The sequence below is a fragment of the Callorhinus ursinus genome, unplaced genomic scaffold (assembly GCF_003265705.2).
Source record: "Callorhinus ursinus isolate GAN/ISIS: 27379988/994484 unplaced genomic scaffold, GSC_fseal_2.0 scaffold4, whole genome shotgun sequence".
In the NCBI taxonomy this organism is placed as follows: Eukaryota; Metazoa; Chordata; class Mammalia; order Carnivora; family Otariidae; genus Callorhinus; species Callorhinus ursinus.
Genome location: NW_027397066.1, coordinates 63,017,400 through 63,032,966, shown reverse-complemented (window position 1 = coordinate 63,032,966; position 15,567 = coordinate 63,017,400). Strand labels below are relative to the sequence as shown.

Genomic DNA, 15,567 nt, shown 5'->3' with positions numbered 1-15,567 from the left:
TATCTTAACAGGCTGACACTTCTAGACTTGATTCTAGAATGAACTTGCCAAGGGGGCTCCTGCCTCTAGCTTTCTTCTCCCAGACATTCTTCCCCCTTGGGCAAATATTTGACATCATTTCCCTGATTGAAATCCTCCTGGAATGCTCCTTTCATCCATGACTCTCCCTTGCTTATAAACTCTCTAGCATGAAACCTTTGCAATCTGGCCCCCGCCTATCACAGGTCACCATACCCCCGCCTTGTCCTCTGAGCCTCCACCACACTAACCTTTGGGTAAAGCCGTGCACACACTGTACTAGTTCATAACTCCGTGACTTTGCAAGTGCTCTGAGCTATGTGGAGAGCCTCTCTTCCTCTTCTTTGCTGGTGGAGTTTGTGACCTCTGATAGGCTGAATTACTCAGCCAACCTCCATACCGCTTCTCTCTTACACAATGCCATTTCCCTGAATGTACTCAGTGTGTCCTGTGTTGTGATTATATGCATGTGTCTCTCTCCCTAAACAGACTTTAAGCTCTTTGGCGAAAGCAAATGGGTCTCAGTCCCCTTGGTGTATCCAATACGTACTTAGCACAGAGCTTGGCATGTGGTAGGTGAACTGAAGCCTGTTGAAGAACGGTTGCAATGCTGTCCCGATCATTTTGATGTTGCCTGGCAGTCCTAATAACGTGGTAATTGAACACCTACCCTGTCCAGGCACAGGGCTAAGTGCTTTGAAGGCATTATCTTACTAAATCTTTAAAAAAACCCTAGGGGAAAGGTAGGTGCTATAATTATCACCATTTTACAGATGAGAAGGCTTTAGTTGAGCAGGCTTTGGTAGTTCCCGGGGTCACAGAATGAGGAAATGGTAGGGCAGGAAGTCAAACCCAGGTATGTTTGGACTCTAAATCCTGGTGCTTTTCTTCCTGTACAAATTTTGGAAACACCAGAGCAAGAAATAATTTGTCTGTCCTGAAAATTCTCAGGATGTTTGGCAGTGGAATGCATTGATTGAAAGCTCTGGACTCCTACATCCCTGTTTCTATGGCTCACACGTTTGTCATTTCTATTCAAGTCCTGCCTAATAACTCCAACTGGACAGTGTTAACCTTGTATGTTTCATATTAGTTAAGATATTGCATTTTAGGTCACCGGCAAAGATAACATGAGGGATTTTTTTCAAATGCATCATTTTGCAAACTTATTTTAGAGGCAAAGCAACCTTAGAAAATTGATTCTACATACCCATTCTGGGAAAGTAGAATTTAGCATGAAATGACCACAATTCGTGCTTGCTGTTCTGACAGGAAGTGGTTAGATTCATAGTTCAGCAGATGGCTTCGGAGGCCTGAGTTACTTCTCCCGCAATGCCACCCCTGGAGCGTGATCACAGCTAGAAAGAGCAGGCCAGGATTACACACAGCCTCATTCTATTCTTTTCTTAAAGATAAATGAGATTAATAAGGTAGTAGATAAATTAAAGCAGCAACAGCTTTTATAACAAAAATGCGTTTTAAAATATCATTGATTGTTGGCAACCAGGAGCAAAACAACGTTGGCATACGCTGAAAACAGACAAATTTCCTTTCACAAAGGCAACAACTTTTATTGATTCTGATTACACATTTAATGTGTTGGAATTCTACAAAGATTCTCACTTCCTAAGCAGAAAAATAACTTGTATTGTATTAGCAGATCCTTCATACCATTTAAAAGTTTCATTTATGAATTACTACATGATGCTGAGGTGCTCTACTATAATCATTTTTTGTTGTCATTATGGAATGATGAAAATGTCTGTTAGGAAAACAGTTTGCTGTTTACACTTGCTTGTAATTTTAAATACTCTGAGAAAGGAGTGAGCAGAGCTGTTGGAAAGGCCCACCGTGGGCGCAGTGACCTTTGGAGATTATGTTCTTGACTCAGTCATCGCCTCCACAGATCTTTAAGAGTGTGATTTCATAGTCTCCAGAAGCATCTGACTGTAAGGAATAGGAGAGAAGGAGAGAAGTAGAATAAATAATGAGGGGACCAAAACTGAATCAAATCCCACAGCTCTAGGAGATTCACCGGGCTGAGACTCATGACCTGGATCATTTAGTAAAATGTACCTGTAATTCCATTATTCATTCATACCTGAGTATAATTATGTTCCAGACTAGCGTCTTCTTTACAATACATAATGTTGAAATTCTTCCTGATTCATCGCAATTAAATTTCAATTTGGGTTTAAGAAAATAAGACTGCATCAATTACATAACATTACATAATATTACTTTCCTAACAAAACTTTAAAAATGATAATTTTAATAATATTACATTAATATTCATCAAACACTTGCTCTTCTAAGGGTGAACTACTTTAGTCTTATAACCCTTATAACTCTACACAGTAGGTACCCTAAGTATGCCCATTTAATGAGAAATGAGAAAAGCAGAGGTTAGGAAACTTGCTCCAAATCATACAGAGAATAAGCAACAGAGGCAGGATTCAAAGCCAGATAGCCTGGTGCCTTAACACCATACTATACTGCCTGACTTAAGAAACTGAAACAAACTACATTCAGTTCCTTTCCTCTAAGCTAGGCAAAAAACAGCATGGTTCAGAACAGTCACCATGTGAGATTGAGGCTTAATGTACAAAGATACCATGTTTGCTATGCAAAACAGGTAAAACTTTTACATAGCATTGGAGGGAAAACTTGGCTTTTAATCTAGACTGCCTAACATCCTCACATTATTCTTGTTTTATTCAAGGCAACTCAAAGATTGAGCACTTCTTATCACTTAAGTTTCACATCAGGATAAATATGAGAGTTAGCTGTAATGCAAAGGATGCAGTGAAGAAGGGCCATTTAGAGAAGAGGTTATGCATTGCTTTCATAATGAGATACAACAGGCATTAATATACATTCTCTTGTTTTACACAGATTGTAGTTCTTCCCTATTGGTTTTTCTAAGTCTTGCTCTGCCATATGTAATAATCTCTGGAAGTGCTGATAAGCCAATGATGCTCTGTGTATTAAAACAGCTCCCTTTTAGCTATCTCTGACTAAGTTGTAAACAATTTTTTGCAGTTCTATCAGTTAGGCAAGAAAATACATCCAAGTAGCTTAACGGAGCTATACATAAATTCTGATCCACTGCTGATGCTAAACAAAGTCCATCCTTTCTTCTACCTCCATACCTTTATGCCTTCTAGTAAAATAGCTATTCTATTTATATGGTATTTTAGAAATTTTACCATCACAAAACAGTTAATGTATGTTCAGAACCTTTGAACATAAATTACATCTTCCTAATAAGGCCACATTAATTGTTCTCAAGAGACTTTACTGGCTCTGCTGTGTAGTTTTCACAGGGCTACCAGCGGTCCTCTCTTCTCTCAACTTTGATCCCATCTTTTATCCTCTACACTTCATCCATCCTGCCAATTATTCCTTTGCGGTGTTCTTTAAGTTATTCCTTTTTCCATTCTGACCAATGCGAATCTACTCTAGGCTCCCATCTCTTGTCTCTAGTTTCCCTGGTTCTAGATTCATCAACTGTATCTCCAAGGCGTTCATCCTTATTGCATTGTAAATCAAGTCCAAGGGCCACCATGTCCATCAAGCCCTTACTTGTCCTGTAAGTAGTCCTGGCTTTTTCTTCTTCCTTTCTGGCTTCCTTACCTTTGTCTTTTTTGCAGGCTCATCCTCAGCTATCCAGCCATTAATTGTCAGTAATGCTTAAAATCTCAATTCTAAGCTTTCTTCTCTTCTCAATCTATATTCTTCTCCCTAGAGGATTTTCATTCCTGTCCAACTATTCAGTAACATAACTGACTCCGAAAATGTATCTCATACCACTAGCTACTGACCTGACAATTCTACTTATATGTTTCGAAGACATCTCTAACTCAACAAGTGCAAAACCAAACTCATGAACTTTCTCTTCCACTCCCAAAAAACGAAAAAGAAAACAAAAACCAAAACCTAAAGCCTGACCTTGCAGAGAATGGCACCACTATCTGCTCCCAAGTTAGAAACCTGGGAGTCATCCTTGATACCTTTTCTTTCTTGTTCCTTACAGCAGGATATCACATCAAGTCCCCAAGGTTTTTGTTTTTTTTGTTTTTTTTTTTGTTAACTGGATTCTTTTTAAATTTTATTTTATTATGGTATGTTCATCACCATAGATCATTAGTTTTTGATGTAGTGTTCCACGATTCATTGTTTGCGTCTAACACCCAGTGCTCCACGCAGAATGTGCCCTCCTTAATACCCATCACCAGGCTAACCCATCCCCCCACCCCCCTCCCCTCTAGAACCCTCAGTTTGTTTCTCAGAGTCCATAGTCTCTCCCATGGTTCGTCTCCCCCTCCGATTCCCCCCTTTCATTTTTCCCCTCCTACTATCTTCTTTTTTTTTTTTAACATATAATGTATTATTTGTTTCAGGGGTACAGGTCTGTGATTCAACAGTCTTACACAATTCACAGCGCTCACCATAGCACATACCCTCCCCCAAGTTTTAATTCCTAAATATCTTTTGAGTCATTGTTCTTTGTTCTCTTTGCATTAGTACTTTTCATTACCCAGTCATAAGCAGCTCCAGTATGACTAATAAAACAACTCAGCACCCCCAAGGCTCTCCTTTCTTATGTCCAATTCACTCCCTGTAGTCACAGGGATCTTTTTAAAAGTGTCCTTCTGATCATGACACTACGCACTTAAAATGAAAACTCTCCAATGTTTGTGGGCAAAAGACAAAATCCTTAAACACTGCCAAAATGGTCCTGGGTGATCTGGTCCCTCCGGCCTTATTTTTCATCATGTTTCCTTACCATGAGGTCTTTCCACTTGCAATTCCTTTTCCTTTTGTTAGAATGCTCTACTGACTCTCTAACACCACAATCCTGTCTATTCTTTTTCAGATCTGAATCATAACTTCCTCATAGCAGCTTTTCCTATAGGTCAAGTCCTATCATATGGTCTTGGAGCACAATATCTCTTTCCTTTACATTTAACATAGTTGCAATTTTACACTTATTTGTAATTCCATAAGGGCAGGAAACTGTTTTTTCCCCTTTGCTTGTAATTGTAACTCTGAGCCAGGCACATAATGTGCATTCAGCAAATATTTTTAATTGAGTGAATGAAATACAAGTTCTGTGATCTCAAAACTCTCAGCTAAATTCATCTCACCGCTCACATTTTGTTTTTCAATATTCCCCAAGGCAGACCCCCTAATCGATCAAGTGCCTTACTATTTCTTTCCCTCCTTTCCTTACCATACACACCTTCCTGAAGCATTCATTGGAGTCCCTGTTGAGCAACAAAGAACCTGCCCACAGGAGGCACTCAACACAAGCTTATTAAACCCAAAAGGCAGGGCCCCTGGGTGGCTCAGTCATTAGGTGTCTGCCTTCAGCTCAGGTCATGACCCCAGGATCCGGGGGATCGAGCCCCCGCATCGGGCTCCCTGCTCCGCGGGAAGCCTGCTTCTCCCTCTCCTCCCCCCCCTGCTTGTGTTCCCTCTCTCGCTGTGTCTCTCTCTGTCAAATAAATAAATAAAATCTTAAAAACAAAAACCAAAAACAAAACCTGAAAGGTAGGTTCAAGACCCATTTTCCCCAAAAAACATTCTCTATCTAATCCCAAACTTCTTTACTCTTAATTCCTAGATGAGTATCCTCTGTACTGCACAGTCTAGTATTTAATTGTATGCTGTTTCATATTATCTTCTTCGAATTGTTTTATTTATGGTCACCTCAAATCTCCACATAGACTAAGAATTGAGGATGGCTACTATGTTTTCCATCAAAGACCCTGGAATTGTACTATTTACTAAATAGCTACTTAATTTGTTTGCTCAGTGAAAACTACCAAGAAAATGTAATTTCATCCAAATTTTGTATTAATATCTTACTATCAAGTAATAAGAGAGACACATTTTTTTTTCACCTACCTTCTCCCTCCCCTCTTCCTCCCCCCAGTCATCACCTGAGAAAGGTGTTAATGAACAGAGAAATGTCTCAACTATAGGTAGAAGGAAGAGGAAGACAGAACCAAAGGTCAGGTGATATACATGATTCCTGAATTATGGAAAAATTTAAGCATCAAAAAGTCCTATTCATCAGTACTGAAAATGTAATGAGATTATCTAATATATGTTATACTTAATAATGGACATTTGTTTGTTTGCTTGTTGTTTTTTGCAATGTGGTTTGTGATTTTGTTGTTTAAATTTTTTTTTCCCTGCTTTAGGTCACAAAGGTAATTCTTGTATGTTCTTGGATTAGCTTTATAATTTTATCTTTTATATTTTGGTTTTTAGTTCATCTCCAGTTTACTGGTAATGTGGTGTTGGGTAGGATCCAGTTGTATTTTTTGCTATAGAGTCAACCAGGTTTCCCAAAACATTTTTACTAAATAATCTGTCCTTCCCTACAGTTTTATGGTGCTCCCTCTAGCCTATGAGTTTCCACAAACAACTGGATTTGTCTCTGAGGTCTCCATTCTGTTCCATTGATTCATTCGTCTGTTCTTATTCCAAAACTACACGTAAAACAATTAATAATTGCTTTGTATCATGTCAGTCTTTAGTAGGACTAGCCCTTTCCCTATCTTTATTCTTTGTATTTAAGGTTGATTAGTCATTAATCTTCATTCCTTCATATACATGTTAAAGTAACTTAATCAAGTTCCTCAAAGAAATCCAACTGGAATGTTGATTGAAGTTGCATTTGATTTATAGCTTACTTTGAGGAACAACTGACATCTTTATAGTATCCTATCACATCACTCAAGAGCATAAACTCTCTCTCCATTTACTGACATATGTTATGGCGTTTATAACAGTCTTAAAGTCTTCTCCATAAGTTACCTAGTCTTGGTCAAGTGAATTCCTGGATAATTTATAGTTTTTCATTTCTATTATGAATGGTATCTTAATTTTGATTATATAGTGTAAGAAATACTATTAATGTTTACAGGTTGATCTTTATCTGGCAACATTGATGAATTTTTATTACTGATGATAATTTATAATCCCTGTTGATTTTCTAAAAAGATGATTGTATTTACTGAAAATAATGAAAGCTTCAGCGCTTCTGGTTCAATCTTTACACATTTTTTTTCTTCCTTTCCAGTACCATCCAGGACCCCTAGTCCTCTGTAAGATAGTATTAAGGTATATTGGTAGTAGTAGAGTATAGTATTTATCAGTATGTTGGGAGCATTATTGTTCTGATCCCTATCTCAAAGGACCTGCATCTGAAGTTTCTCCACTGAGTATAAATATGTATTTGCTATAATACGCTGGTATGTAAGCTTTATCAATTTAAGGAGGTTTGCTTCTGTTCTTAATTTGGCGAAATGTTTTTTATCATAAATATGTATTGATCCTTTTCAAAAGCTTTTTCTACAAAGACTGAAATAATTATATAATTATCTTTTATATGTGTGGAATGTGGGAAATCACTTTAATTAATTTTCTGATGTTGAGCCATCCTTTTATTCCTGGGTTAAACCTCACTTGATTTTGATGCGTTATTTTTTTAATAAACGGCTATATTCAGTCAATATTTTACTCTTTGCTATGTTCATAAGTGAAGTGATTTTGTAATTTTCTTTATCCCCGGTCTTTGGAATCAAGATTATACTAAATTCATAAAATTAACTAGGCAGGTTTCATTTTTCCTATATTCTGGCCCACCTTGTATAGGATAGGAATATCTGTTCCTTGCAAGTTTGGTGAAGTTCCCCTGTGAGTCTATCCAAGCCTGGGATTTTTGGGGAGATAGGTCTTTGACCTCCTTTTTAATCTGTCTCACGCTTATTGCTCTAGTTCAAGCTCTCTATTTTTTCCCCTAATCCAACCTTAACATTTCATTTTTAAAACATGCACATTAGGTATAGAAATGAAGAAACCCCATGTAATTTTAAATTACAAACAATTCTTTAGCAATGGATTGTTCTTTTCTATCAAGGTACACATAGCTCAGATGTGTCCTAATATAATAAGCCTCAATTAGCCAGCCATGGGGGAGGGAGAACTAATGGTTAATTTAATTTTCTAGTTTGCTGAGGGTGAACTGAAGGCCTCGTGTTTCAACCTTGTTACTGGCAATCTTTATAAAATGTGTGAGTCTACTTTCCTGCCTTGGTAAGTACAACATGGTTAATGTTATTAAATCTGCCTGTGTTGATTGAAACTATTGCAATGTGTCAGAATCGATTCAAATTTCATTGAGTGTGAGCTGATGAAATCCTCACTAAGCCCCAGGCACAGTCTGAGAGCTGCCTTTTTGAGTAAGTTCCCAGTTTCAACTTAAGCATGCATCTCCTCCTGCAAAGGTTTAGTGTAAAAACAAAAGCCCTGGTTGAAAGAAAAAAAGGATTGGTTTTGGTGAAAGAATCTAGCTGATTGATTGACATGCAAACGGAGTCCATTGGTAATATTTACCAAGATTACAAATGTATTTACATCTGCCTCAGCAATCCTACCAACTTATCCCTTAGATACACTTATCCCTTAGATACACTTGTACTTTATGGAGTTGTGTATGCATATCACAACACTGTTTATAATAGCAAGAAACTGGAAACATCTATTGAAATGGTGGGTGCAAACATATAAATAATGGAATGATACGCAGCTGTTAGAAGAATGAGAAGCTTCCTATAAACTGAAATGAGAAGAGCTCCAAAGCACAGAACCATGCTATCTGTATCTTGAGTAAAACAAGAGGAAATTTAGCTATGCCTGAAACTAATGTGACATTGTATGTCAACTAGACTTCAGGTAAAAATAGGAAATTTAAAACATGTATTTTTCTTTCCTTCTATTCTCATAAAGAAAAGCTGAAATAAATAAAAATACTGTAATATCAAAAACAGGTAAACAACTTGCATGTACAATTCACAAGAGAATAACAATTCATGGCCACTAAACCTAAAAAAAAATATGTTGAGTGTCTATTATGTGCCTGGAATTTTAGAGCTAAAATTAATCGCTCTCTTTAGGAGACATTTTGTTATCACTATTTTAAACTCAGAAAACACATTTATGCATTGACAGGGAGAGAGAAAACTCAGTCACATATCTCTATGTTTTAAGGATTATACAGGAAAGAGGATGAGTAGAAAAGACAAAATGTGTTTTGCTATTTTTAAGAGACTTACTTTAATTGCCGAATACAGGGAATAGCCATAATGCTTCTTAAACTCTGCTCGAATGTCCAGAAGGTCTATTTCTGATCTGGACACCATTATTCGGTTCAGAGTAAACTCATCGGTTCCAGCACCCTGTTAAGAATACAGGTGTCCACAATACAAATCTCACTGGTCACAAGACAACATATAGATCTATATCTATGGAAAACAGATAATGGTGCACAAAATATTCAACCACAGTGACTCTTCTTCACTCATTTGTCATCAAACTTCATTGTTCATATATTCGAGAAATATTTATTGAGCACTTAACTCTGTGCGGTCACCATGCCAAGTGCTGAAAACAGAGATGAGATAGCCCTGCTAAGCATTCAATTTTGTAAAGGATTTACTATGTAATGCAACATAGGGGAAATACTGGGTACTATGGGAGTATATATAAGGAGGGCCTAAAATAGATCAAGGGTTAGGAAGGGTGTGCCTGAGAGAGTGGTATTTGACCTGGGGCCGAAATAATGAACCAGAGAAAGAAATCTACTACATGCCAGATATGCACTGTGCATATGGTAGCGAACAGCATGGATTATAGCTCTATTCGCATGGAGTTCACGTTTTCATGGATGGAGATGGACAGGAGAGAAAATTAACACATTGTTTATGTAAACAGTAATAAGAATTATGGAATGGAGTGTGACCGAAAGGAATCCAATCGACCTGTTTAGTCAGGAAAGACCTCTCTCAGGAGAGAGATAAGGAGCCGGCCATAGGTCGATCTGGAGGAGGTCCATTCTAGGCAGAGAGGGCAACAAACGCAAAGGCTCTGATGTGGGATGACACTTGGCATAGTCAAGGCCAGAAAGAAGGCCAAGGTGGCTGAGGCATAGAGGGCAAGGACGGGGGGGCGGGGCGGGGAACGGTATAACTTCAGAGAGTCGGGCAAGGCTAGCTCCTGTTGGGGCTACCCACTGAGGTGACTGAACACGGGACAAGGAGCAGCCTTGGGTGGGGGGTGAGGTGAGGGACAGGATGTGTTCACTTTGGACATAACTTTGAAGGCACACGTGGACCTCCATAGGAAATGTCCAGTAGAGAGACTGAAGTACACATCTTCTCATGTGCCCGGCTCAGGCCAAGGCCTGAAGATAGAAAAGAGCAAGAAAAACACCTGTACTCAAGGACCTCACTGTCTAGCAGCAGCAACAGACAAGAAAGTGCAGGGTTTCTATAGCACGAAAGGCTGCTGACTCGACTTGGTTTATTTTAAGAGGCCACTGGGCCTTATCGGTCAGGCTTGAGGTTTGGTGTTCTAAACCAATTTCACTGCCTCCACTAACTGTGATGTGGGGAAGATAATGTAGTCAACGCTTCGCTGTACCTATCTCTAGAATGACTAGGATATTCACTACCAACCTCCAAGACAAAACGAGGACTCATCCAAGGAGGGAAGGGACATGAAATTCCATCAGTATGAAACAATATTTTTTTATATTCTCCTGGAGGGAGACTAAGAATGTATATGAAATTTCCAGACCTACCTTTAAAGCCTGATACAGTCTTTCAGCTAAAAAGGCAGGCATGTTTCTGGCACAATGAACTGTTATAAAAAGCAAAATAACGTTCAGTTTCATTGAATAGAAATTGAGTTAATCTACGGTAATATGTTTTTTTTTTAAAAGATTCTTTGAGTAACCATATCGCTCTACCCCCTGATCACTATTAGCTTTTATTTACGATGGAGAGGTGAATGCCTCACCTGAATTTCAAAGGCTTATCAAGTCTTGATTCGCACGGAACTTAAGCACAGTCATTCTCTTTAGTCAGGGGGAAAATATAATTACCTGCCAAAGAAGCTCCCACAGCAGCTGACTCAATCTGATCCCAGACGCACCAACACCTACGCTTACATCGATAACTCCCTAGGGTGTACCCTTGCTCCATTTCTAGCATCTCTGCTGATAAAGAACTTGGGCCCGCAGACTGCAGAGACCTCCTTCGGGGGACTGATCCGCTTACATAACGGTGTTTGTGTCTGCTTGTTAATCCACATGTCTCCAGGACCAGCTTCGGTCTGTGCCTGACTTTCTGTTCCATACTCCTGGTTAGCTTGGCCAAGAGGGAGGAGACCTAGAGTTCTGACCTGGGCTCCGCTTTGGGAGTCTATGGATATCTTCCCATAATAACCAAATAGTGTCAATTACCAAATCTAGTAAATTACTCAGTTACTCCGTTTTCGACAAGCCTCAATAAAAATGCCAATAGAAACGTAATATTTTCATCTCTCCAGGAGTTTACTAATCCAAGCATGCTGACAAACCAATACAAAGTTAAAAGGCAAAGTCAAACCTAAAAAGATAACTTCTTCATGCATCCATTTAACAGTATTTATGGAGCACACTGTGTGCCCTGGGGACAGGCCCAGGGGCTACGGGAGCATAAGGGTGGGTCGGTCAGGCTTCTTACAGGAGACGAGCGACACTTCCTGTTGATTTAAAACAAGTGCAAAGTAACTCAGGTTATAAGCACTGAAGGGCTTACCTATGGCCAGAAGTAGGTCTTCAAAATGCCCGGACAGTTCTCCTTTTATGCTGTCCTCAATGTCCTTCTGGCTGACATTTCTGTATTCGTCAAATGCTAAAAAGCAGCACCACAAAAAATATTTAAGGCATCCCAGTTGACCACAACTTGAATATATTCCAGTTTTTGATTTGATATGTAGCAAATCAAGTTAAGTGTTAAACTCAAAAACTCCTTCTTTAAACCACCAAAATTTGAGCATGGAAGTTTTTGTTTTTTTAAACTATTTACAATAAAACCTAAACCTCGGGGCGCCTGGGTGGCTCAGTCGGTTAAGCGTCTGCCTTCGGCTCAGGTCATGCTCCCAGGGCCCTGGGATCCAGCCCTGCACCGGGCTCCCCGCTCAGCAGGGAGTCTGCTTCTCCCTCTCCCTCTGCTTTTTTCCCCCATTCATGCCCTCTCTGTCTCGCTCTCAAATAAATAAATAAAAATTTAAAAAGCCCCTAAACCTCATAGGCCATTTTCTTCAGTGATCTCTTTCTCTCTCCTCCCCTCTCCCTTCCCAGGTTGATGGAATTTACAATAGCTTGAAAGGTTAAATTAAAAATAATTTATCTAGTAAGGTGGGCTACTTTTAAATTATAGCAGCACCTGGGAAACAACGGTGTGGTCATTAGTCAAATATGTTTTATCTGCTAAAGAAATCTTAATCATGCCGATTTCTTTCTGCTGAGTAAATCATTCCCTAAAGCAGCATGGCCTACTCACGCCTACCAGAGGTAATGTCTTGATCAGTTTTTGTCCCAAAGCAAAACCTATAGGTCACCAAGTACAGAGGCATACTTTGTAAGCCAAGTAAATTTTTCCCTAGGAAATTTTGAAAAAACTTGAAGAGAAATCTAGCATCGTTTGGTTTTTATTCTTCAAATAAAGGTACTCATAAAGCAAATAGCTAACTATTACTATTATTTTATAAAATAAGTGAAAGGTAATGCCAAAATTAAGGAGGGGCAATCTCAGAATTAAAAAGTCATGATAATATCGTCATGTTTCCTTATTTTTCCATGAACTCAGCATAAGCCTAGTCACGCACTGTGGTTGCTCTCTCGACCAGCACCTGGGAGCCACCTTCTGGGTGCTATTGCTCCCAGAAAGGTTCAGGGGGATACAGGAGTGAGGAGGTGGCTGCTTAGCAGTTCCATGTAATAGTTGGTCTGACCAAAAGAACTATGCCTGCCGCCTTTCCCCCATTCACTGTCGAATCAGAAAGAGCCGAATGTTAATCCTTATTAACACATTAACAGATACCCACCATGCCTGGTTTCTCTGGAAAGTGGCTAACCAGGGAAGAGATGGGTTGGAGGCAATGCCTTCAGGCTCCTCCGTACCACCGGAATAGTCCTCTCTGCTCTCACCCCAGAGGGCTCCCCTTTTTCTTCTTCCTGTTGTCCCTCTCCCACCTGTCACTTGTCACTCACTAGCTGATGCACTCAGCTTCCAGGGAAGACAAGAGTAGGGTCAGTTCTGCTTTGAGTTGGAACACAGCTCCCTGTGTTTTCTCCTGAATTGGTTTATACATACAAATGGAACAGCCTTTGCAGTTTTTAATTTCGTTTTCCAGAATTTTGTATATTAAAGCCCAAAACATTTGCAGATGCAAGACAAAGCAAAAAGGTTTGTAATGTGAGTGCATACTCAGTTTCAGTTGCGGAAAACTCCTTAAACACAGGATCTCGGTGAATTTATCTTCATCTGTGCCCCATTTGTTCTCCCCAGCATTATAGAGAATCTATTGGACGAGAAGGAATATTTAGAATGTTATTATGGACACAACCTCTCTCTTTCTCTCTCTCTCTCTCTCTCTCTGGGCAGGGGGTTGGTGGAAGAAGAAGAGCAGGAGGTTTACTTGGAAGCAGGAGATAATCTCTTACCCAGGTCTCTCGCTGTTAGCGGACCAGGAACCTGAGAGTCGGGGAGGCTGGAGACAGAAGAAGAAGAACCAGCACGGGGGGAGGCAAAGAACCAGGGGTGGGTGATGCCCAGCCTTCAGGTGTCTCCTCCCAACAGGACAGGAGAGGGCAGCCTCCGCCGGTGCCACACGAATGAAAAAGCAGTCGAAGGGGAGAATGGTTACAGGAGATGTTGTCTTCGCTCTATTACTGACCTGGGCATCCTTTTTGGCCAGCAGCCCATCCACTTTCAGACTCTCATCTCTTCTGCCCTACACGGGGAAGATGAAAACGAAGGCAATTCTTTTAAGGACAGAAGATTCTAACACTTGGTATTCCAATCAGCAGGGCATTTTAGAGGTTTTTCTCCAGTGGAGACCATGAAGCACAGAGGAACTGGGCACGTGGGGCTCCTGTTCTGGCTCTGCTGCTCACTAGCCATGAAATTTCTAGCAAATCACACAATTTTCTGAGCCTCAGTTTCTTCCTCAAAGATCTTAAGGGGATGAAAAAACAGGCCACGGACTGGGAAAAAATATTGGCAAACACATATCTAATACAGGACTTATATCCAGAATATATAAAAAGCTCCTCTCACTTAAACAAATGAAAACCTAATTAAAAAATGGGCAAGAGATCCACACAGACATCAGATAAACAGTTGGCAAGAAAGCTCATGAAAAGATGCTCAATATCATATGTCATTAGGGAACTGAAAATTTAATAAAAGAAACCACAACCATAAAATACCACGACATACCTACCAAATTGGCTAAAATCCAAAACCCTGACAACACCAAGTGCCGACAAGGATTTGGAACACCGAGAACTGTCATTCCTTGCCAGTGGGAATGCAAATTGATAAAGCCACTTTGGAAGAGTTTGGCCACTTCTTACAAAACCAACCACACTTTAACCATCATCCAGCAATTGTGCTCCTTGATATTCACCCAAGTGAGCTGAAAATGTAAGTCCACACAAAAACTGTACATGAATGTTAGAAGTTTTTGTCCCTCATTGCCAAAACTTGGAAGAAACCAAGATGCCCTTCAACAGGTGAAACAAACTGGCATATATCCATACCATGGACTAGTATTCAGTGATTAAAAGGAAAAGAGCTATCAAGCCCTGAGAGACACTTAGCATTTTAGCAAATGTAAGAAGCCAGTCCGAAGAGGCAACGTGCTGTATAGTTCCCACCATATGACATTCTGGAAAAGGTAAAACAATAGAGACAGTAAAAAGATCAGTGGTTGCCAGGGGTTTGAAGGGAGGAAGAGAAGGATGAAGAGCTGGAGCACAGGGATTTTAGGGCAGTAAAACTATTCTGTGCGATACTGTAATGGTGGGTGCATGACGTTATACATTTGTCCAAACCCATGAGTGAAACTTAATGGACCCTGTGGACTCTGGTTAATCATAATGTGTCAGCGTTCATCCACCAGCTATACTATGCCACACTCACGCAAGGTATTAATAGCAGCGGACACTGTGAGGGGCATATGGGAGCTCTCTGTACTTTCTGCCCCACTTCTCTGGAAACCTAAAAAGATTTTTATGCTCTTAAAAATAAGGTCTATTAAAACACAAAACCCTTGCAGCTTGCCTCCACCTCTCATGCTGAGGGCTCTTGGCGAAGCGTGCATGCGTGCATGCTTGTGCTCGCAGCCCATTATAGAGAGAGGCGAGATAGGAAAAGGGAGATTGCCTGAATTATTTTGAAAACTCTAGGTGAATGAAATGTTCGGCTTTAACATTTATAAAATGCATTTATTCCCATTTTCAAACATTAGGTCCTGTACGCCTGTCTGATTTCCATATGATTTCTTTTCCTTTTCAGTGTGACTGCTAGCTTGCCTTTTCGGCCTGGTTCGTGGTATGCTCTGCCCTAGTAAGAAAACGCGGTGTCTCACTGGTACTGCTACAAATCATCGCGTTTTATGTGCTCAGTACTGCACATGCCC

The 15,567-nt window shown here is 39.9% G+C and overlaps 1 protein-coding gene across 1 annotated transcript in view; it reads right to left on the bottom strand.

Annotated features, from left to right (window-relative positions):
• Positions 1 to 1,570: 1,570 nt before the first annotated feature.
• ANXA3 (annexin A3) overlaps positions 1,571 to 15,567 on the bottom strand; it is a 47,430-nt gene continuing 33,433 nt past the window's right edge. The window contains exons 8-13 of the mRNA XM_025887354.2: positions 13,819 to 13,875; positions 13,350 to 13,443; positions 11,676 to 11,771; positions 10,676 to 10,734; positions 9,150 to 9,272; positions 1,571 to 1,965 (exon numbers count right to left, since the gene is read on the bottom strand). Of these exons, the coding sequence (XP_025743139.1) occupies positions 1,906 to 1,965; positions 9,150 to 9,272; positions 10,676 to 10,734; positions 11,676 to 11,771; positions 13,350 to 13,443; positions 13,819 to 13,875 (489 nt within the window). The 3' untranslated portion in view covers positions 1,571 to 1,905. The remainder of the gene's footprint in view (positions 1,966 to 9,149; positions 9,273 to 10,675; positions 10,735 to 11,675; positions 11,772 to 13,349; positions 13,444 to 13,818; positions 13,876 to 15,567) is intronic.